At 38.9% G+C, this 23681-nt stretch overlaps 1 protein-coding gene and 1 non-coding gene across 6 annotated transcripts; both read left to right on the forward strand.

Annotated features, from left to right (window-relative positions):
• Positions 1 to 154: 154 nt before the first annotated feature.
• Positions 155 to 21614, forward strand: LATS1 (large tumor suppressor kinase 1). 5 transcript variants are annotated; one of them, XM_014874187.2, is made up of 8 exons: positions 155 to 220; positions 4089 to 4594; positions 6644 to 6794; positions 8589 to 10117; positions 14742 to 15324; positions 16023 to 16205; positions 16441 to 16547; positions 17496 to 21614. In XM_014874187.2, exons 2-8 carry the CDS (start codon positions 4244 to 4246, stop codon positions 18009 to 18011), a joined length of 3420 nt encoding a protein of 1139 aa, XP_014729673.2. In that variant the 5' UTR covers positions 155 to 220; positions 4089 to 4243; the 3' UTR covers positions 18012 to 21614. The 5 variants fall into 5 exon arrangements, with proteins under 5 accessions (XP_014729673.2, XP_014729674.2, XP_088017868.1 ...); XM_014874188.2 differs by having other exon boundaries at positions 8592 to 10117; XM_088161742.1 differs by having other exon boundaries at positions 6644 to 6779.
• Positions 21615 to 23485: 1871 nt separating this feature from the next.
• On the forward strand, positions 23486 to 23556 carry TRNAG-GCC (transfer RNA glycine (anticodon GCC)). The gene has a single exon. It is a non-coding gene; the product is annotated as a tRNA-Gly (tRNA).
• The last annotated feature ends 125 nt before the right edge of the window (positions 23557 to 23681 follow it).

The raw sequence follows: 23681 nt of genomic DNA on the forward strand, positions 1-23681 counted from the left end.
CGCGAGGCAGGCCGGGATCTGCCCATATCCGGGCGGCTCCGCGGCGGGGACACTGACAAAATGGCGGCGCCGAACTGAGCGGCCCGGGGCGGCGGCGGGCGCTGGCGGAGGGACCGAGCGGGCGCTGCCGGCATCGCCGAGGGGCGGAGGAAGGGCGGAAGGAAGGGAAGGGCGGGGCCGAGCTCCGAGCGCCCGGGGCGCTGCCGCCTCCTCGCCGCAGGTAGAGTCCGCCGTGCGGGGGCCGGAGGGGGTCGGGCCGGTAACGGGCCCGCTCCGGCTCGGCCCGGCGTCCTGGGCCCTCTGCGGGACGCAGCCGTGGCGGGAGCGACCTCGGGTCACGGTCTGGGGCCGGCGGGGCGGCAGAAGCACAGGTGTCCCAGCGGGGCACGTTCGGGATACTTCTCCCGGCGGTGAAACCCTCCTGGCCTGCGTGGTCCTTGGGAGGCCGCGTCCTGCTGTCCTGCAGGAATCGGTGCCGGCCTGAGCCAGCGCAGCGGGGCTTTGGTGCTCAGAGGCTGCCCTGCTGTTGTTAGCCGTGAAGATCGCTCCGAGGTGCCCCTGAACTAGCTCCTGCTGCTCCTGGGAATACTTGTGTGCGTGGAAGAGCTGTGTCCTGCTAGAGGAGATAGCAAAGCGTAAGAATGGAAACAAACCGAGTGAATGCACTGTGTTCCTAGTGTTCAGCTGGCCTCTGGTTCTTTCCAGCTCTAGCTTCTCTGACCGTATGTAGTTGTGCTTATGTGCTAATTTCAGGGTCTAGTTTTCTCGTCATCCTATGAAAACTTTTAGCATTAGAAATGCATCCTTTGGGAAATTGCTGTTGCAGCTCAATGACTTGTTACCTAAAAGAAGAGCTTCCTTTAGTTGGTCTGAGCCAAGTCCCTACAAACTTAATTTTACGACTTGCAAAGTCTCTGTTACTTTCTTTATCCCTTGGAGTGAAGCATTGTGATTATGTATAAAATAAGCTGTTAGAATAGGTACAGGAGGGAGGGTACATAGATACATTAATATGTGATGTTCAGTACTCAGTTGGAAATACGAGCATTGAAAATATTTTTCTAAGGAATGTTAAAAGTTGGATTATAAAGCTGTGTATTTTTTCCCTCAGAAAATCATGTGAGTCATTGACAGTTGCTTGTTGCCATTGAGAGCATCACATACTCGTTTGGGTTGGAAGGACCTTAGAAATCATCTGGTTCCAACCCCTTGCCGCTAGACCAGGTTGCTCCAAGCCTCATCCAGCCTGGCCTTGAACACTTCTGAGTTTTCATTCAAGCACTTATTTATATAATCTTTTATAATTTATATAATTTTTATTATTATAATGTAAAAAAAAAAAAACAAGGCGGGCTTTTTTTCCCCTTATGGTTTGACCTGTAGAAGAAAATACTGTATTCCCTATTTTGATAAGAAATGAAAGATTTTTTTTCCAACTCCTTTAGGGAAGAGAATTTAATCGGGAAAAACAGCTGCATTAACAAACAGATCATTTCAGGACACAGAACTACAAGAGGGAATAGACATCAGTTCCCTTGGATACAGTTCGTGTTTGGTAGTTAGAAGCACAAAGTTGAGATGCATTTCTTACTCAGCAGTCAACACTCTCTTCCTTTAAAATGTGTGCCAATGTCTATAATATCTGTGAATTTTGAGGTTCATCTATAAAGCAGGGTAACCCATAGTAATTCCTGCTTTCTGGAGGACTAATTTAATTTGTTTTCTGAGAATTAAGGCTTAGTTTCACACGTATGTGCAGGTACCCATCAGTGCTCCCAAAAAGAACAGCCCACCAAAAAGTTCCTTAGCTTGATAGATTCTGTGTGGCCTTAAAAACAGTTATGCTTTCTGTGATGAGTGGTGGGAGATAAGTGGGCTGGCTGGTTTACACTCCTAAACCTAAGCTGCTGCTAAGAATTTAAGTTAGAGTGCAGCTTTATTTTCCGAGACTGCTCCTGATTTATGATTTTAGCGTCCTGTTAATTTAACTTTGATTTCTCTTAGAGGGGTTAGATTTGTCTATCTCAGCTACCCAAGGTGTGACCATAAAGTGAATACTGAAATACCAGATGAAATTTGCAAAATATGTAGGTGCAAACCCCCTGTTTTTTCCTGAATTATGGCCTTTGGAATTTGTTAAAAGCTTTTGTATGGGTATTTTGTCAAGTTCTTACTTCATTTTCTTTGGAAAAAGTATTTTCAATGTGGTCTTAAATACAGCATGTTTGGAAAATTATTTTGAAAGTGGCCAAAATTAAATTACATTTTAATTGCTCTCATGCTGTACTTTCTGCTGATTTCTGGATTTCTTAATACTTCAAGCAAAATTTCACTGTTAATTATTAAAATTCACTCTTAATGCCTGATGATCTCTTCCTTATTCAGTGAGCACTGAAGAATTACATGCTATCAGACTGTACTAAAAAACATAACTACACAACTACACTCATTTAAGGTTTCAAAACTATCACAGTACAAAGAAAGTTTGTGGATGCAGTTATACCCCTTAAGATTTAGAAAGTTTCATAGGAGAAATTCTGTTATTTCTGAAATGTTTCTTCAAGTAGAATGGGATTAAGTGGGTCTCCCTTGTGTTTCTTTTTGCAGTCCTCATTTATGTAGTACTTCCCAGCTTTCAAGTTTTATTCATATATGGGTAGCATGAGTATTTAATTCATATAATTTGCATGTGTTTCAGAGGGTTCTTTTTCCTATTAACTTGTCATATTCTTCCTCAATTGCTGAATCACTAATTGGTTTGTGACAGTGCAAGTATTATAAAAATGAAATTTGAATGAAGAAAGAGTGATGTTTTTGTAGACTGTGTAAAATTTAGGTTCTTGTTTAATTTATGTCTAGTGTGAGAAACACTTAGCAGCACAGTAGTAAAGGAACAGTGTGAGTTGAGATTGAACATTTTTGTTGCCTGTGAAGAAAAGATAACTCTGAAACATTTGGTTTATCTTGCACTGTCTTAGTAACTGATCTTCCTCTGTGAAGCAGTAGAGATTGAGAAAGTTTTATTTCATGATACTCTAAAGAGGCAAATGCTCTGCAATTTCCTCAGTGTTTCACTGTGGTTGCTTTATCCTTTGCCATGGCAGTTGCAGTAATAATTAGTGCCCAGCCTGGACACAGAGATTTGAGTTCTCTACAGACACGGGGCTCTTTCCCTGATGAGTCAGCGCCTTCAAAATGCAAACGTTTTTTATTTGGCTTTTGGCAGAAAATTCTGTTTCCCTTACCAAATGTCATAGCTATGCTCTCAGGGAATTTGATGTTGAGTTGTTAAACAATTTTACAGTTACAAAAAAAAGCTGATTAAATTTTCTTTATTTCTCTTCCTGCTCTCATTTTCCCTTATGCAAAATAAATTTTAAAATTGCTTAATTATTGATGAAGACTGGTTCAAGGAGGCTTGAGCTAAGAGACTGTGAAAGCCTCAGAATCTAAACCCTTAAACAGATTCAAGTGGCAGATGGTACAAGAAATCATAAAGTTGCATGTGATGAGCTAGGCAAGTGTTTACTTTAAACACATGTGACTGCTAGAGAATGGATAAAATCACTATAATTACATGCTCTTACTGGTGTACTTCTCACTTCCATCTTTTTCTGGAGCTGGATGTCAGAATCCTTGAACAGCAGGGTTATTTGACCCGTATCCTGGCTGACTGGGTAGTGGAGTTGGCTGTTCTGCCTATAAAGGTGTTGATGAGGAGAACATAGGTGACAAATGGACATAGGAGGGAGGGGAGGCAAAGAAGCAATACTGGGTTAGTACACAGCAGTTGTTCATATCTGCTCTTTAAAGCTTTGTCCACCACACAGAGGAGTCCCTCTTTACTGTGTCCACATCCTTTGCAGTTCAGGACTGTTTAGACTTGAGGTGCCTGAAACATTCATTGTTAACAGATAGTTTAAAACCCAACATGGTTTGTAAATTAGGTTGAGTAAAGACTGCCTGGAGAATTTGCTTAGCATGCTTTTAATATCTGTGAAGGCAGTGCTGCATGAGAACATTTCACCACCAGTGAATTTTTTTACTGCTCTGTTAAATGTGATTTGTTTTGTTTGTTTTGTTAACAGAATAGCAGTTTTGGGTTGTGACAAACCCCAGCACTACAGGAACCAAGGTTTCACAGTGAAGAGCCACTGCTTTCACGAGTTCTGACATCAGCCAGTCTTCCTTGAATTCTGGTGTGTGCGAGTCCTTGGTGGAGGTTGCATATATACATGTTTTCATGAAGAGAAGTGAGAAGCCAGAAGGTTACAGACAAATGAGGCCTAAAACTTTTCCTGCCAGTAATTATACTGGCAGCAGCCAGCAGATGCTACAGGAAATACGAGAGAGCCTCAGGAATTTGCCTAAACCCTCAGATGCTGCTAAAGCTGATCACAGCATGGGCAAAATGTTACCTGAAGATCCTAGGCAAGGCCGAAATCCCCCCAAATTTGTAACATATCACAAGGTTTTGCAGGAGATAAGAAACTCACTTCTGCCTTTTGCAAATGAAGCGACCTCAGCTGTCAAAGGAACATCAGAAGTTAATCGACAAATGCTGCAAGACTTGCAAGCTGCTGGTTTTGATGAGGTGAAGTATTTTATTTTGAAGATTTGGTTTTCTGCTAGCTATAAACTATTAATGCATGTTGGAGGGGATGTTGGTCAGGGAATGTTAGAACAGCATGATAAGCAAAAAGCTTCAAAATTTGCTAGGTTTCTGATTAGGACATGAAACTGGTAATAGTGGGAGATGTAGAAGAGGACGAGAAGGATTTAGAGAGACTTAGCTTTGGTTTTTTTTAAGCATCTTGTCTGGATTGTTCTTATGTGGTAGGTTGTTTTAATTATTTATTTAATTTTAGGCAGACAGGACTGGACTCTCTAGAAGATGCATTTTGCCTCTGATACACAAAGTAATTTTGGATTGTGCTCAGTTAAAATAGGTTAATAAAATACGGCCATTCTAAATTGAAAGGCAATACCAAATATTTTGGAAATTAATCTGAAATGTGGTTTTCAGAAAGGAAAAATGAATACACTTACGGCTCCTGTGTTTTCACTGGGACCTGCACATCAAAGTAAATCACACTTGTTTTCTTTGTAAACCTGGGTACAAGAGCATGTTTTAAAAAGAGCTAGCAAACCATTCATCTTTCCAAAGGAAAAAGGGACAGTATCACAACAGGGATTAATTTCACAGGCGTGCACTGCTTGCAGTAGTGACCAGCTCATGAGTTCTGCTGTCTGTGATGCTTTGATATTTACAGAGAGATTTACCTCTCCAAAACTACCAACTGACTTTTCCTAAACAGCATCCCAGTGTCAAGTGCTGATAGTGGCTTTTCATGTTCCTTTCACTTGATCAAATACACAATCCATACTGTGTGTCAGGGAGAGTGGAAGGATTTTATAGTGATAAATGATTTTTGTAATAATTTGCTCCAGCTCTGTGGTTCATTGCTGAGGTTGAGGAAGCTTTTTTGTCTTTGTTGTGTGGGATTCTGGGCCAAGGAGGAATGTGCATTTGCTTTTTCAAAGTAGATCAGCTCTTAGCTCCGTTTTTACAGATTGAACCTGCAGCCGGTTTTGCAAACTGAAGATTGTGGTATGTGGCTGGACAGTAAACTAGAAAGGTATCTTAAGTTGGACTTTTTGTTGGATCCTTTGTTGGATCTTGAAGCCTTTTGCTCCTACCCTTTGTTCTTGGATACAACTGCAAATTCCCATGACACTTGTGATTATATGGAGCTTTTTTCAGGCACAGTGCCAGCATTAGCCCTTTCTGCCATTTGTTAACCTACAGTTGTGTTGCCACAATAGCCCATATGGCACTGATCCACGTACATCACTAGGAACAGATACAGCTGAAGTAGGAAAGCATTTTTCTTGGTTGAGAAGTTTCAAAATGTATTGATTTTTTTTTCCCAAATGAAATATTGCACACATTCTGGTTATTTCCCCCCATCTCTCAGGTAGTATTAAGGGTTAAAGTGGAACAGATAGATACCAGTAAGTATCAGGTGTGTATAGACAGTTTTGTATATATATGTATACACATATACATGTATATGTGTAATAATCAGGGTAGAATGGTGTTCATTGTATTCAGGGCTTTTTTATCCCAAATAGCTTACAGAAAATCTCTTTTGCTTGCGATGATTCAAGTTCAATCCTCGTATGTTCTGGGTATAGTGATACTCTTTAAGACATCGAATACCTTGTATCACATAGGTGACCAAATTTTGGAGCTGAAAATGTTGTATCTGCTTTTTCTAATACCAGCTGGTCCATAAAGATTGTGGCAACTTTATTGTACAGGTTTTTTTATTATAAAATCCTTTTTTAAGGATTGTATGACCAAGCTGTTGTATGAATAGCAAAACGACATGATTTACATCAAACTACAGTGCTTCAACAAGTTAACTTTTCTTCTGAACATCAAGATTGCAGTACTATTGTGGATGATCTTTTCTGGAGAAGGCATTTTAAAATTAGTTTTAAAACAATTGAGAGAAACAATACTTTGTAAAATTACTTTGGTAAAATTAGTGGAGGATATTTGTCTACATAACCATGTTTTTGGGGTTTTTTTGTGATTTTCTTGTAAATCATTTTCCGTATATCATTTTATCTTTAGGATATGGTTATACAAGCTCTTAGACAAACTAACAACCGTAGTATTGAAGCTGCCATTGAATTTATAAGTAAAATGAGCTACCAAGATCCTCGTCGGGAACAGATGGTTGCAGCAGCAGCAAGACCTGTAAACGCAGGTATGAAACCACCAGGTAGGTGTATCCATGGTGACTCAGTAACTCACTGAGTGTATGCTTATAAGTGAGAAATAGAACATAGTAAATTTTGCCTTCATGTGCTCGCAGTAGAACAGAGATTCTGAGATACAGGTTTTTGCGTTTAAAAACAGCATTTAACTTATCTGATGTAATCTTCCTGAAAGATGGGTCAATTTGACTTGAATTTCTTAAGCATTGTTTTATAACTGCATGGTTTTATTACTGTGTATAAACATTTTTTACAAGGAATGGCATTAGGATCTAATTTTGGTAATTGCTATTACCTTGCTGAATTGGTGCCTGTATTTTGTTCGGTGTCAGACACCACTTAGAAATAAGCACTGAGTGTTGAATTATTTTAATTTTTTCTCTCTGTTCACACACACTCCCACACAGCAGCATTCTGTGCATGTTTTTTTGTGTCTATATGTGTCTATGTGTGTATTTTTATATCATGCCACTACAATATTTGTATTTTAGGATGTTATGTTTCAGGATCATTCTCTGCTTAATTTCCTGATTGGTTCCAACTTTTGTCTGCATAGTTTTTAAGGCAGGCTTCATGTTCTTAGAGATGTTAGAGGATGGACTGTGACTAGGAGTCAGAATTTTGCCACTTGCTAATGTTGCTTTCCTAACAGATGCTAGCACATTTGTAAAACAACTTGATGCCTTTTTAGTAGCATACACCTAAAAATCTTTAAAATGCAGCAGAAATACTGAACTTTTATTTGAATAAAGTTGGGTGCTGTGCTGCTAGTGCTGGAGTTAGATTTTAAATTAACAGTATAGGTAGGAGGAAAAATTAGGAGTTGCAAAGAACAGCGTTATTTTCCTTTAGTCTGTTAAGCAGGATTAATTGGTACTTGTATGAAGTTCATAGGTAAATTCCACCATTTAGACATAGTTTTCATTGTTACCTGCAAAAATATAGTAATTAACACATACTTTAAGTGAGGAGAGGGTGATTTTCAGCAGTTACAGTACTGCATGTGTTTACACATATCTTAGTGTTAACGTTATAAAAACCACAGTAAGACTGCCTGCAGTCAGTTCGTTGTATATTTTGTTTATATGATGCAAAATAGCATCTGCAAAGTAAATATATTGCAGGGTTTTGTTCTGGAAGTTTTGCATTCATGCAGTTGTAATTATTGTCTGTCTATTTACAGCACTTTTACTCAAAAAGTTGCAACTTTTTAATTTAAAATACTTAGTAAAATTCTGCATGATGGGAATATAAGTCTTAGTGATCTGTGTGCGTATAAGGATGTGAGCCTTGATTTTACAGCATTCAGTTAAATTTTAGTTGAAGAACACTAAGTGTTTTGCAAGTGTTAACTGGAAGGGATAGCAACATAACATATTTTTCCATGCTATTACTTTTTTTGCATTTATGCTGAAATTCTGAGAGTTTCTTGTACATGTGATTAAAAATACATTGTGTGACTAATAATTTTCCATGCTACCACTTTTTTTAGTTAAATTTTGCATTTTTACTGAAGCAAAATGCATTTTCAGAAAAGTGATTTCTGAAAAATCACCTTCTGGTATTACAGTTTTATAGTTTCAATGTTTGGGGTTTTTTCCCTCTTATATGTACACTGAGCATGTTAGCATGCTGTGTATTACTAGAAATAGTTTTCATATGAAGTACAGTGGATTATATTGTGTCAGAGAATTCAAGTCCTGTTTCTGTAGTAGTTAACACAGAAGAACAAAGTATTTAGAGCAGTAAATAGGAATAATTTCCAATAATATAAATGCTGTGTTTTCTTCTTGTGGAAGCAGGGGCTGTCCAGCAGTCAGTTAACCGCAAGCAGAGCTGGAAGGGTTCTAAGGAGTCCTTGGTTCCTCAGCGGCATGGCCCTTCCCTGGCAGAGGGTGTGGTTTATCGCTCAGAAAGTCCCAGCTCCCAGCCTGATGTAGGAAGGCCATTATCTGGATCTGGCATTGCAGCATTTGCTCAGGCTCATCCTGGCAATGGACAAAGAGTGAATCCCCCACCTCTACCGCAGATAAGGAGTGTCACTCCTCCTCCTCCACCTCCTCGGGGGCAGACACCCCCTCCAAGGGGAACTACTCCTCCACCTCCTTCCTGGGAGCCAAATTCTCAAACAAAGCGGTACTCTGGAAACATGGAATATGTGATCTCCCGTATTTCTCCAGTGCCACCAGGAGCATGGCAGGATGGGTATCCACCTCCACCTATGAATCCTCCTCCTATGAATTCATCCGCACAGGGTCAGAGAGGCATGAGTGCTGTCCCCATTGGCAGGCAACCGATAATCATGCAGAGTTCTGCCAACAGCAAATTTAGTTTTCCCTCAGGAAGAGCTGGAATGCAAAATGGCAATTGTCAGGCAGAATTCATAGTCCACCAGAATGTGGTGTCTGGAAATTCGGTGAGTCGCCAGCCACCCCCATACCCAATGAATCCAACTAACAGGCAGAGTCCCACAGCACTACAGATGCAGGCAGGAGGATCTGCTCCTCCTTCAGCATACACCAATGGGAATCTTCCTCAGGCAATAATGGTGCCAAACAGGAATAGTCACAATCTGGAACTTTACAACACAAATGTAGCTGGAATACCTGCATCCTGGTCACAGCCTTCCCCTGTGCAGCCGCAGTCATCGCCGGGCAGTGGGCATGACATGCCTACATGGCAACCCAGTGTTCCTGTGCGGTCAAACTCCTTCAACAACCATCATGGCAGCAGGCAGAGTCACTCTGGCAGCTCCCAGCCATCAGCCACCACAGTGACAGCCATAACGCCAGCTCCCATTCAGCAGCCAGTGAAAAGCATGCGAGTGTTGAAACCAGAGCTGCAGACTGCCTTGGCACCCACTCACCCTTCCTGGATGCCGCAGCCCGTGCAAACTGTTCAGACCATTCCCTTCTCCGACAGTCCCTCTACCAATATAGCAGTTATGTCTCCTGTTGCAGAGGCTCCAAATTACCAGGGTCCCCCACCACCATACCCTAAACACTTGTTACATCAGAATCCTTCTGTCAATATGTATGAGGCAGGACCCAAGCTCAACAAGGAGGAGCCACCTCCTTTATCCAGGGAGGATGAGAATGAAAAGAATTATGAATGTGTTGATTCAACAGATAAAGAAAAGAAACAAATTACAACCTCACCTGTTCCTGTTAGAAAAAACAAGAAAGATGAAGAAAGAAGAGAATCTCGCATTCAAAGTTATTCCCCTCAAGCCTTTAAATTCTTCATGGAGCAGCATGTGGAGAATATACTCAAGTCACACCAGCAGCGTTTGCATCGGAAAAAGCAACTAGAGAATGAAATGATGCGGGTAAACGCTTCCTTCTTCCTAAATCTATGACTAAACTGTTACTGTATTACTTTTATGAGATAGTCTTAATTGTAGAATTAAATAGTACAGATAAGTAGAACATTTAAAATTCTGGTATTGAAGTCTATTTTTAATCTTTGTATTTGAGATGTGGCAGGTTTCTTCCTTGTCCTGTTTACATATTTAATTTTCTTCTTAGATACTGATTTTTAAGTAAGTTTTTTGCATGCCTGAAAGTAATTTGTATGGCCTACATACAGTAAGGCGGCAGAAGCAAAATATTGTTGCATGAACTGAGATGTAGTTACATGGCTCATAGCTTTTTGTTATGGGTTCTATTTAATCCTGTTTTTTGAGTTATAGGCAACATTTTAATGATTTTAAAAAATATTTCTATTTCTTTTTATAAGTATTGAAGGTACAAGGAAATTGGGGACAAGTGGAGGCTGGCTAGTGCACTTATACGGACGCTCAAACAGTGATATTTTTTACATTCTGCAGTTTTTTACCAGTAGGGATAGTTTTTAAAGTTCAAATTAAAAAACAAAACCAAAATATTTAAAGGTTAGTTGTTTTTTTTTTTAATGAAAGAGACAGTGTCTTTTTTCAAATTATTTTGTAATCTGCACTATAAATGTATCTGTTTAATCAAGAGCAATCGAAGGGCATCATTATAAAACAAATACATGTGAAATCAATTTTTTTTGTACCTTCACGGAGTCAGTGGTGTATTTCTAGTATTTCAGTGTTCTGTTAAAATACATGAAAAGGGTAAAAACTGGAGCTGACAAGCGTATGTCATTTCACAAGAGAAAATACTGAGAAGTAGTGAAACTAGGATTTGCAGAAAAGTGAAATTGAGATGTGTCACATATATATTTCTTAGTAATTGTAGCTGAAAGTTTGACATAAGTATGATGTTCCTTTTTATTTATTCAATGAGAGTATGTATTTGGCTTATGCTGCTTTCTTGACATGCTGTTTCTTAAATCTGTGTTTTCTTACTCTGAAAATTCTTACTGTAAGCTGTAGTCTTTTATAAGTGTTTGCTTAATCACAAATATGTAAATGTTAGCAAGATTTCATCCTGGAACTCTTATTAGATCTTTGTTCTTAGTCTTCTCTCTTTCCTTTTTCACTTCACTAACAGCTGATTTAAACTGTTAAGGTGTGGGAAGCTATCCTGAACTCTCTGTAGCCTCCATCCCTGTGTAGACAAGTAAGATTCTGAAGCAACAGTGTTTCTTAAGAATAGCATGATCCCTTTTTAGAGGGCTTTGCATGCAATCCTGCATCAAAATTAAGCATGAATTTATTTTGGCTATTTTGAGTACTTAAATGTAAGATTATAATTAATGTTGATTTGCAAATTTCACTTTCCCTTCTTACTGTGTTGTGTTCTGTAGTATCTAAGAATAAGTATTACTTATATGAAAGCACTGATATAACTTTTCTTGATATTTTTCTTGTGCTTTTAAAGCACCTTAGTAGGGGTATTTTATCATATTTATTATATCAATGCTAGAGTTTTAATAGTTTATGCTAGATTTAAAGCTGGGATGTTTAATTACAGGCTGGAGGGTGGAAGATGAGTTATTGTGCAGTAGCAGACCTCGTTTTTCGTAAGCATACAGGAGAGGAATGTCACGGCAATAAAGTATATTTTGGGTCTTCATGAGAAGGAGAAAGGGAAACATGCTCATTTTTTATTTTCAGAAAGTTTAAAGAAGATTAAGCGAGTATTGAATCCCCTTTTTTGTCCCCTTTGAATTTCGAAAGAAAAACCTCAGAATGCATCCCTATGAAAATACCTACTTTCACTGGATGCTGTATTTCTAACATTTGTGACATACTTCCATGGTGTCAGGTCTCCTAGGAGTTGAGGGTCTCAAAAATGTTTGATTTAGATGCGTGAGTTTGGCTAAGAGTTACAATAGGTGTTTTTCCTGCAAAGAGAAACTTAAGTCACTCTTTAAGGCACAGCCAGATGAGAAGGAAGCAAAATTAGAGCAAATTGTGTGATGATGGAGAGCGAGTCAGGAAACCTTTGGTATGTGATATTTTCTTGAAGTAATTGGCAGAAAAGTTGGTGCAGCTGACAGTTTGTTAACTTTTGGGAAATGCTGAAGCTGAGGAGAGTTCTAGGGAAAATGCAGCAATTCAGAGAGAAAGTTTGTAATTAACATTTGGTTTAGTGGATGACAGGGAAAAATGAAGGTGGGTTGAGGGAAGAGATGACAAATTGCAGTACTTGGGCTAGTTTTTTACTATAAAACCGAAGATACAACAGTTAGAGAGCAGGTGGAAGAAAGCAAAGCTGCAAGGGCTTTGGAGACTCTGTATGTGTTGCAGTGATTAATTATTATATCGAGTGTCACTCCTGGGGATTGTTTCTTTGCCAGCTTTGTCAGTGATAGGTGGGGCTCAGTTTGTGTCAAGTGGATCTGTACTGAGACAAACTTTAGGGTTCAGATGGACCTTAGGAAGGTAACCCACCATTGTCTCAGCTTTACCAGGTTCAGGTGTTCAGTTGCCTTATTGACATTTCTTAGTCTTAAAAACATCCTTCCTTCTGTGTTGAGGTGTGCCTTAAGCCTGTTCATTCATAGAAAACTTCAGATGTTTCTGTGTTGAAAGACACTACACAGATATTCCAACAATAAGACAATTTTTTGATTCAAAATATATAGTTGAACCTATTTCCCATACCAGTCTTGTAACTACACCTAACCAGTCCTAACTACTGCCTATCTTATCTCTATAAAATTTTTTGTCTGAAATTTGAGACAGCCTTCCCCATTTAAATCTCATCAAATTTGTATAACTTGTGAAATTCGTTTAGGTAGACAAGCAAATTGTATGCATTTTCCTAATTGCATCTCCTTTGGATCCATTTTTGCTATGATGCCTGTAAGAAATTTTCTGTTTTCTAACAGTATTTTCTTTACTAGGTGACATATAGTAACTCATGAAAGCATTTTTAAAATACTGAATGATATCTAATTGATTTTTTTTTTGCCTTTTTTCTCAGTCACATCTATTATATTTTGTTTCAAGTTATGTTGGAAGTCAGGCAAGGCTGAAGTAATCTATTAACATACAGACTATAACAGGCCTAGACTAGTTACTTAGTCCTGTTGATGGTCCCGACTACTGCTTTGCAGACAATATCTCAGATGTTTGAGGCTTTAAAGAGATAAAAGCTGCAAGATTTGGTATCAAGAATTGATAAGATGTGACAGTAAGAAATGGAAAACTTTTAAAATAGTGCTTGAGTACAGTTGTGATGTTTGCAGGGGTTCAGTGTGGCCATGTTTGAGTTTATGGTCAACATGTCCATGAAAAAATAAGGAAGTATGCTATAGGTTGAACTTGGAAATCATTGGTGTGGGATGGTGTTTTCAAGCCAGGTAGGCAGATAAAATAATTGAGATGGTGTGAGAAAGGTAGCATACGGTAATTTGAAAATGCTGTCAGAAAACAAAAGAAGGAATGAATATCAAGCTACATGGGGATAGTGTCACAGAGAAAAAATACAAAAAATTGAAGACAGATTCTATTCACATTAAAACAAAGAAGGATTATTCTGATTCCAGGCCCTGAAATTTGCCAAGAAAAATGGCAACAAAATTGAATGGGACTCTTAAGGGATATGAAACCAGCAAAAATACACCAGGAGGGCATGCTGGTTGGAGTACAATGAGAGTGATCAATGTATTTCTTGTAGATCAGGGTTTCCACACTGTAGGTGAGGCCTGTGAGTGTTTCAGCTGCCAACACCAGAATGTTGGTGGCATTGGCTGGAATACCAGGGATATTCAGTCAAGTCAGAGATATGTACACAGATGGGAGTCAAGAAAAGATACTGTCAGGAGGAGTGAGCCTCTTCAAAAAAAAGTGCTCTGCTCAGCTGATTCCTAGGTAGAGTGGAGAGCAGCGGTGAGAGTGAGAGCGAAGTCCTGTTAGAAAGGGGTGCGTTATGTGATAAGAGGGAATATCAGATCCAGGTTTGTGGCAGAGGCACGGGCTTGGTGTAGGCGGGCAGTAGGAAGCAGTGCCAGCAGGATCTGGTTTGGGTAGCTACATGGAAGTGAGAGAGTGAGAGGGAGTGCATGCTCCCTCCTGCAGCTGAAATTCTAGAGCATGGTCAGGAAGTTCAGTGACTTCTGCTCCAGCTAGGCTGCCATTCCCATGGCAGCTCCTTAGCCCTCAGCAGGGGCTGAGGAGAAGTCTTGACTTTCTTTAACCCTGTAAAGAGAATCAGGGAGGCAGCTGATGCACTTTGTTATTCAGATAATATTATTTGCAGTGTTTTTGATCAGTAATTTGTAAATTACCTTTCTTAAGAATGTAGTAGAGCCTTTTCTAAAACCTCCTGGTGCATGGCACCTTGTGCATTTTGCTGTTGAAAACAATCACGTTTCAGTTTTTTATCACTCCTATATGTTTTCATGGAATCCTAATGTGTAAATTAAAACAAAACCAAATCCCTTTAAGTATTATTTCTTGTGCTATGTATAAGTATATGGTTTGCTTTGCCTAAGCCTAGTAATTAATTATGAGAAGATCACCAAGAATTAAGAGTACTGTTCACTCTTCAGATTTAATTCTGTTTGCTGCACAGGTTGGATTGTCACCAGAAGCCCGGGATCAAATGAGGAAAATGTTGTGCCAGAAAGAGTCAAATTACATTCGGCTAAGAAGAGCTAAAATGGACAAGTCAATGTTTGTAAAAATTAAAACCCTGGGAGTTGGTGCATTTGGAGAAGTTTGCCTAGCAAGAAAGGTGGATACTAATGCTCTATATGCAACAAAGACTCTGAGGAAAAAAGATGTCTTGCTTAGAAATCAAGTTGCTCATGTTAAAGCTGAGCGGGATATCCTTGCAGAAGCTGATAATGAATGGGTGGTTCGCCTGTACTATTCATTCCAAGATAAGGACAATTTGTACTTTGTAATGGACTACATTCCAGGAGGTGATATGATGAGTCTTCTAATTAGAATGGGTGTCTTTCCAGAAAATCTGGCACGGTTCTACACAGCAGAGCTGACGTGTGCAGTTGAGAGTGTTCATAAAATGGGCTTCATCCACAGAGATATTAAACCTGACAATATCTTGATAGACCGTGATGGTCATATCAAATTGACTGACTTCGGGCTCTGTACTGGTTTTCGATGGACCCATGACTCAAAATACTACCAGAGTGGTAAGAGAAACACAATTATTCTTTACAAGGAATTAAATTACAAATTAGTAGAAAGATGACTTTGCAGTTTCCTTTATGATAAGGTTGAAGGAGGCTTTTCAGAATCCTACTTGATTACTTAAAACAACAGCTGAAGAAAAAGTTGTGAGTGAAAGAGAAATCACAGTTTTGAGAGTGGTGAAATACAGATTATGTGATAATTTTTTTTAGCTTCCAAAAATAAAAACATGCCTTCAAAACCAAGGTTTAAATTAATTTTGGCTAGTTTTTCTCAAAATATGACATATCTTAGACCAGACTGTTACACAGTCTCTGGTGAGAAGATAAAGATTTCAAATCTGATTTTATTTTTTGATTATTTACATGTTAGAGGTTTTATGTTTACGTAAGTGTAAAAACAGTATACATCTTATCCACCCAATGTGGTGATGTTAAGAAAAATATGAAAAGTATCGAGATTGGTATTTTCTCATTGTAATGTCAAAATTAGTTTTAAAAAATTGTGTCCTCAGAGGTTGGTATTTTATGTCATAAACAAAAATGGACATCTCAATTTCAGTTTTAACTCTCAGGTTGCATATTGAAACTGAAACAGATTCTGTCTAGTAGCACAAAAATGTTAACAGATAAAGAAAATTTCATATTAGATAAGAACTAAAGTAATCCTCAACTTTGCCACCCGTGTCACTCCATGGCAGGTGACCATGCCCGCCAGGACAGTATGGATTTCAGCAGTGAGTGGGGGGACCCGGCGAACTGCAGGTGTGGGGATCGGCTGAAGCCGCTGGAGCGCAGGGCTGCACGGCAGCACCAGCGCTGCCTGGCCCATTCCCTGGTGGGCACACCCAACTACATCGCACCAGAAGTGTTGTTACGGACAGGTAATGAATGCACCCTTGTGCTGCCGTCTCACTGTGAAGTAACTGTATTCCCGTGTCCTGCTTCGCCTTTCCCACATTCCTGCTTTTCCCAAGGATGCGCTATTTTAACAAAAAAATCAATAGTTGTTAATAAGAAAATCTTAAGTATTGAATAGAATTGAATTCTCATGCGAACTTTTTTGTTCTTAGAAGTTCAAGGTTAAAACTATACTACCTCATTTGAACTTTATTTCAGGTTACACACAGTTGTGTGACTGGTGGAGTGTTGGAGTAATTCTCTTTGAGATGCTAGTGGGGCAGCCTCCATTCCTGGCACAAACACCACTGGAAACACAAATGAAGGTAACTTTAAAAGTCTGGTATTAACAGTCTGAAAAAGGCTTGAAACTTACGTAGTCTTCCTAATTTGTAAGGAAACAAAGGTGATGTTTGAGAGTGCTGCCTATCCAAGCATGATACAAACTATGGAGGTTTTAAACTTTATATTACTGTGGAGGTGCACTTAATTTATAAAGGGACTGCTAGAATCACATTCATAACTTACCTGGTCATACAGTAAACATGCCAACTAAAAATCACATCACATCTCAGCCTTTCGCTGTTTTTATCTGTTCCAGTTGTTATTTCCTCTCCCCTCTTCTCCCATTTCCTCTTCCCTCTTCCAGTATCTGTGTGCTCTTTTCCCACCTCTTGGCTTCCCTGCCTGTTTGCCTGCAGAGGATTTCCTTTGGCGATGTACCTGCAGGTGCTTAGCATGGGAAGGTGAAGGAGCAGCAGATCACTGCCTGCTCCGGGCTACTGACAGCTCAGAGCCATTGGTCTTTTCCTTCCTGATCCTCTGCTGTTTCAGAGAAAGCATCAAGGCAGTCTTTGTATTTTTGAAAAATTGTAAATGTAGTGCAGTATTGATTTTTTTTTTTTTTTAACTTGAAATCTGTTAGTCTGTACAGTACATCATATAACTCAAAACTTATCTGCCTCACCTTTTTAGGATTGTAAACCATGTACCTAATCTTAGGTTCCAGGTGCTGGTGTCTTTGTTGGTTTATAGCAGGGGTCTTATATGCCAGACTCTAGTTTAGATTTGGAATGTGAATCAACTACCTGCATTTTGCCAGATTTCCAGACAAAATATTCCTTGTGTTTCTGAAAGAGCAGCTTCATGTTTTCCCCTCTACTGTGAAAAACCTTACACATCGTGAATTACTTCTTTGTGGTCATTTGTTTTGTTGTTTTAATGTATTTTTTCCTTTATGCAAAATTATAAATAACACATCTTTTTCTTTTAAGGTTATCAACTGGCAAACTGCACTTCATATTCCACCTCAGGCTAAATTGACTCCAGAGGCCTCCGACCTTATTATTAAACTCTGCCGAGGGCCAGAAGATCGTTTAGGCAAAAACGGCGCAGATGAAATAAAAGCTCATCCATTTTTCAAAACAATTGATTTTTCAAGCGATCTACGGCGACAGTCTGCTTTCTACATTCCCAAAATTGCCCATCCTACGGACACATCAAACTTTGACCCAGTTGATCCAGATAAACTGTGGAGTGATGATGATAAGGAGGGGAACAGAAATGATACCCTTAATGGGTGGTACAAAAATGGGAAACATCCTGAGCATGCTTTCTATGAGTTCACCTTCCGAAGGTTTTTTGATGACAATGGCTACCCATACAACAATCCAAAGCCCATTGAGTATGAGTATGGTAGTTCCCAAAACTCGGAACAGCAGTCAGATGATGATGATGATGATGAACAGGCAGGTAGACGAGTTCAGAGTCGTGATCTGGTTTATGTTTAGTAGAGGAATAAAGGTCAAAAATGAAGTAATCAATTTTGCAGCTATAGCTTTTGAAAAGTCTCTTCCTTTAAGAGCATTGAAAGAAGATTGTTAGAGTAAATATGTGCACACTTTTTTATAATGCTAAAAAAACCCATTTCTTCACTTTCCCTCTCTGTACATTTTGTTTCCCCAGAATACAGGGAAATCCTTCTCAAAAATTAATTTATTCCAGTGATGTTAATTGTTTAATTTAGAAGAGATTTGATATTAGGTAAAAAAAAAAAAAAATCATTTGAATATTGTTACTGGTCCTCTGTACTCTAAGTACTCAAAATAGGAAATAGTGATTTTTTTTTTCCCCTAAGATGGCTGATATCTATTTATACATATATTGAATAATTTTAGAGAACAAATCTCTGCTTCAGAATTTTTAATCACAGTTTTTCTATGCATTGACCAAATATAACACCTACTTTATGCTAATAAAGTTCTCTGATACATTTCTGAAGAGAAAAAAAAAGGCTGCTGTACCCTCACTTCTCACTGTATTTAGCCTTATTCACAGTGTTGGAAAAACAGCCACCTATCTGGTGAAACATTTCCAGCTGCTGTGGGCCTAGTTCTCAGCTTTGAAACAAGAAAGTGTCAGTCTTGGCTATAGTATGATTGCAAGATGATAAAACACTAGAACTAGTATTTTATTAAATAGTAATTTGATTTAATATTAGTAACACTGTAGCTTGGGAATGGTACTCTCAAAGCAGGACTGCTCACTCAGAAACAACTTGATTGTCTCCTGTCATCAGTTCTATAGATGTAAGGGGAAAAGAAACCTTAGAAACAACAGTGTCTGAAATCTAGTTCAATTTTCTGACTACAGCCAAACTGTGAAGTGGGTACAGTGCTGTTTTTGTTGGAATTTTTAGTATGAAAAATAAATTCTAGAGTAGTGTCTTTATGATAAATTTGAGATAGTAATGGAAAAAGGTTATAAATTATGACTTTTGAGACTTGTTATGGAGACCCATTTCCTTTGGCTGGAGCAGTTTTCCTCCTGGTTACACAAGCCCTGAGGAGAAGGGCTGTGCACGGGTCTGTCTAAGCTGGCAAATACAATTTCAGTGCTCTGTCTTTCACAGCCCGATTCAGAACAGAATTAGGAACAGCTGCCTTTTGCATTACTGCTTCCATAATTTGCAGCAGCAAATGCTCAGGTATCTCCTAGGGTCTCATGGTGAGAGATTCCGAGCCTGTTGAGGCTACGTGGAGTAGGGATGGGAACATCACTCTAAGCAGCTTTCTCAGACAAAACCAGGAGTTAGTGCTGAGAGGCAGAAAGAATTACATTTTTGTCTCCATCCTTTTTCCTAAAATAAACACGGTGATAAAAAAAATGCACTATTTTTAGTAAACTTAATGTCTTCTGAAACATTTCTTCTTCCTTGGAATTGAATTCCAATGGATAATCTAATAACATGCATGTAAGCATTACTGCTTTCCTAAATTATTTGTGCCATTGCACTGGCCTTGTGGCTGTCTAAACATCATGAAACTGATGTTCATAGCTGTTCTCACAGCAAACATCAGTTCCCAGTGTACTTTTCTCAACAAGCTGGTTTGTTTGCTTATGGCCATTTTTTCTCTTTCTGTGCTCTAGTCCAGTGTCTCTCTTTGTGCCAGTGCAACTGTCTCTAGTACTGTCCTAAATACTGGATCAGCAAAGAAAGTGCTTTTTGGTTGGCATTTGGAGTTTCCTTTCTTGTAAGTGTGGTCATTTGAGTGGTCCAGTTTCTAGTGTGGTCCAAAAATGATTTATATTGACATAACTGAAGAACTGCAGCAGGTTGGCAGTGAGGAAACTTCTAAACATACTTTGTCACAGAAGAAAATGTTTGTGGAAGTTCACCCCTCTACTGTGAAGTGTTAATAATGATTAGAAGATGGTAATGAGAAGTTGTTTTCTCAAACAAGTAGTTAGTTGCTTTCTATAATGAAAATGAGTTTGCAGCTTAATAAAACAATTCCTGTTCTGCCTTTCCCACAGCTGTTGAAATAGAGTAGCTTTTAAGATTAATTTCATTTAGCTTAATTATTATAAAATGGCTGCAGTGCATAACTACTCCATTTTATATATTATGTAAATTGCTTTTCATGTAAATAAACTTCAGAGATTATCCTCCTTCATAGTAAGTATCCCAGTAAAACTGGTCTACTTGTCTTGGAAAAAGTATAATATATTGCTGGTTAAAGGTAATTTAATCAAGCCTGCCTCACCATTTTTGAAGTGTGCAGACAAAATAATGTCAATTCATTAAACTGACTCTTAGAATTGCCTTTTCATCTGAGTACGTATCTCCTCCGCCTGCACTATACTATGGTATATTCCTATTTAATACTATTACTGATCTTAGGCAATTTAAAAATAATTCTAAAAAAGGATATAAAAGTGTCCTGTAAAAGCACCGTTGTTCTAAAAAGCAAAACCAATTGCTTTTATTAAAGGAAATTATTGATTCTTTTAAGGACATGCGCAAGTACTGAAATACTAAATACTCTTTTGCCTTTTTTCAACAAATACAGGAAGCGCTCACATCTTTAGAATTTGGTAGATGCTTCTGGCATTTTCTAATATCACATGTTAGAAATTGTAATGTACCTTGTTTGAATTTTGCCACCTATATGCTGCAGTATTATGTATTTCCTTGCAAAAATTGCAGTTCGTTACAGTCTAGGTTCTCCTCTGAGAAAGTTACACGTGTATGTTGTACAACTCTCCAGCATGCTCTGCCTTACCCATGTTTTGAAACTTGATGTTTCATACATAGATTCAGAGTCTGTTGAGATTCTTCATAGTTGCTGCTTAAAACATGGGTGTTTCACTGGTGACCTATAATGGGGATTGGTTTGTACAGGCAGTGGAGAAGAGAGGCTCCTAGCCAGCAGCTGTGGAATTCTGCAGTAAGTTTTAGTTCAGGTTACTTTTACTTTGTAAAGCATGAAAACAAGTTTCTCTTTTATGTGCCCTTGTATACATATTAATTGTATTTATAAAATGTTCTATAATCCTATAACTTGTACTGTAAATATTATTTGATATTCAGTGGCATTCTATCCTCGGGCAGGCCCTCTTGCTGTATCTTTTCTATCCTCAATTTGTAATAGAATCTATAGAATATATGGCTAGAAAGTCTCTTTGAGACTGATGTATCTTCCGCTGTTGCAAAAACTGTGAGTGGGAATGATTTATTTAGACTCTTTTTAATATTATTCAGCTGATAGGCAGTGCAGTGGGTGGGTTCTTAGATGATGCTGCTGTCACTGAAGATACTATTAGGCTTTTGTTTCAGATGTTGTGGGTGTTTCAGATCAGACCTTTAAATCTATTTGCTTTATTTCAGCCAAAGCAAAAAGATAATGAATTGGGTCAGTGTCATAGTAAAATGTTTGAATGCCTTAAGATGCTCATGATAAAGGCACTATTCAAGTTTACTGATTTATATATATCTATATAGATATATATAGACATATTCTGTGTGTATATGTATATACAATGTCTTTTTTGTATTATAAGACTGTCAGTTCTTTTGGATTCTCCAATTAAATACATAGACCATCCCACAATTCTGCTTAAGCGGATCATTCATTTATTCTGTGTCTAGCTAGTAAACTTGACAATCTCACATTATCTCATGGCCATAGTAAGTTATTCACTGTTTTTTTGAGTATTCTTTACTTGCCTCAATCATGACCTGGGCATCCCCTATTGCCAGGTCTCCTGCAATCCAGTTACATTTGTGCCATGTGATCTCTGAATGCCCATTGGCACATTTGAGTCTTAGGGGCTCATGGGGTGGTGGCTTGGACCATGATCTCCAAGACTCCTGATGTTCATATGAAGAGAATATGCATCTTTGCTGATTTTTCCAGTAGGTACACTGGAGCATCCATCCCCTTCGTCCAGGAGTACCAGGTATCCAGTTTGTCAGTGCCCAGCAGTCGAGCAGTGGAGGCTTCCTTGCCCCTGCTGACTGAACACACAGCATGAGTGTTTGACATGGGGGATGGGATGTGAGTGGTTGCACTGACACCTTCTTAAAACTTATTTCAGGATAAGAGAAAGAGTTCCAGCTCTGACTGAATTATTGGCTACTAGTAGTTGGTGACATTCCTGAGTTACAGAAAATGTTCCTATTTTCTCAGAATTGGTTTCTGTAGTGTAGCACTTGATGGAATAATAAACGCCAGACTGAATCTTTATAAGAAGTGAAAATCACATTCTTATTTTGACTAGTCAAACATGAAATGTAAACACTAAGTGCCCAGTTACATTTATTTTTCTGTCCTTCACATCCCTCTTCTACAAGTCCTGTTTATGCTGCAACTGCTCTACTGTTTAACAATAAAATCGCACAAGTGTAACAGCAGGAATACTATTTACTTGGTTGTCACCTCATGTTTGTAAGCTGTTCTCGAAAGTACACATATTGATGTTCAAGAGTTCAATTTGTTGGTGTTCTTTCCACGTCCTCGACTGCCTCTTTCATCAAAATAAGTAAATCTTATGAATTACTGTTACTCTTTTTATTATTTATTATGCATGCATTACGTACAATGAAGCTGTTCCTTAAAAGGACAATGTATCACAGCTTTCATCTGTATTTGTCTTTGTGAAAATCCCCTTCTTTAAGTGCACATCGCCAAGTGCTAATGCAGAAACGAATGTGTTGTTGGAGAGACTGAGTTATATCCTAATTCTACATTTGGGGAGGAGGTTATGGAAGTACAGCACCGGTTTTTATTCACTAGCCCACCTACAAATGGGAGAAAGGAAATTCCTCCAGCTCTCATCAACCAAATCATGTGATGCATCAGCGGCAGCTTTCTGTGTCTTTACAGCTGAAGTACTGTAGGATTGATTGTTTCAAATGTCAACACTCATTAAAGGGATGGACAAACTGACAGTTTAAGAATGGGTACAAATAGAATAGCGAGAGACGAGTAAGAATGGATGTGATATACTTAATTAAAGGACGTAAATGACATACTGCTATGGGGGTTTGGAGTTCACCCTGAAGGACTATCATAAACCTCTTGCATTGTGCCCAGCCTTTAGATCCTATTTGTTGCTAAGCAGCTGAGTCTGTTTAGACAGGTGACGAGGTATTGCTCCATCAGGGACACTTAAAGGGCAGTTTTCTGGTCTGACTCTGCTGTTAAGCAGCACTCAGCACTCTCAGATGCGTTTTCTTCCCCGGAACAATACAATCTATGAAAGTTTGAAGAAGTGCAGACAACTCCCAAGCAAAGAACAGATAGACAGAAGTGGGTGCTTCGTACTAACACGGCAAAACTCACACTTGTGAGTTATAGAAAGGAAATAGCCGAAGGAAAGCTCTCGACCACCAGGGCAGGATCTCAGGTAGGTGCTGGAGTAGAGGAATTTCTCCTTCGTCATCTTTGAGTGACGAAAGCACGACCCCTCTGTCGCGCAAGCATTGGTGGTTCAGTGGTAGAATTCTCGCCTGCCACGCGGGAGGCCCGGGTTCGATTCCCGGCCAATGCAGTCGCTCTTTTCTAGCCGGCTTTTAAATTTTTTTTCCCCCCCCGCCACCTGCTCTTTAAAATTTAAAACAAAATCAGTTCGTCGCTTTTAGCAATAACGCTTCAACTGACACCAACTCCGTGCCA

The sequence above is a fragment of the Sturnus vulgaris genome, chromosome 3 (genome assembly GCF_052056855.1).
Source record: "Sturnus vulgaris isolate bStuVul1 chromosome 3, bStuVul1.hap1, whole genome shotgun sequence".
Classification (NCBI taxonomy): domain Eukaryota; kingdom Metazoa; phylum Chordata; class Aves; order Passeriformes; family Sturnidae; genus Sturnus; species Sturnus vulgaris.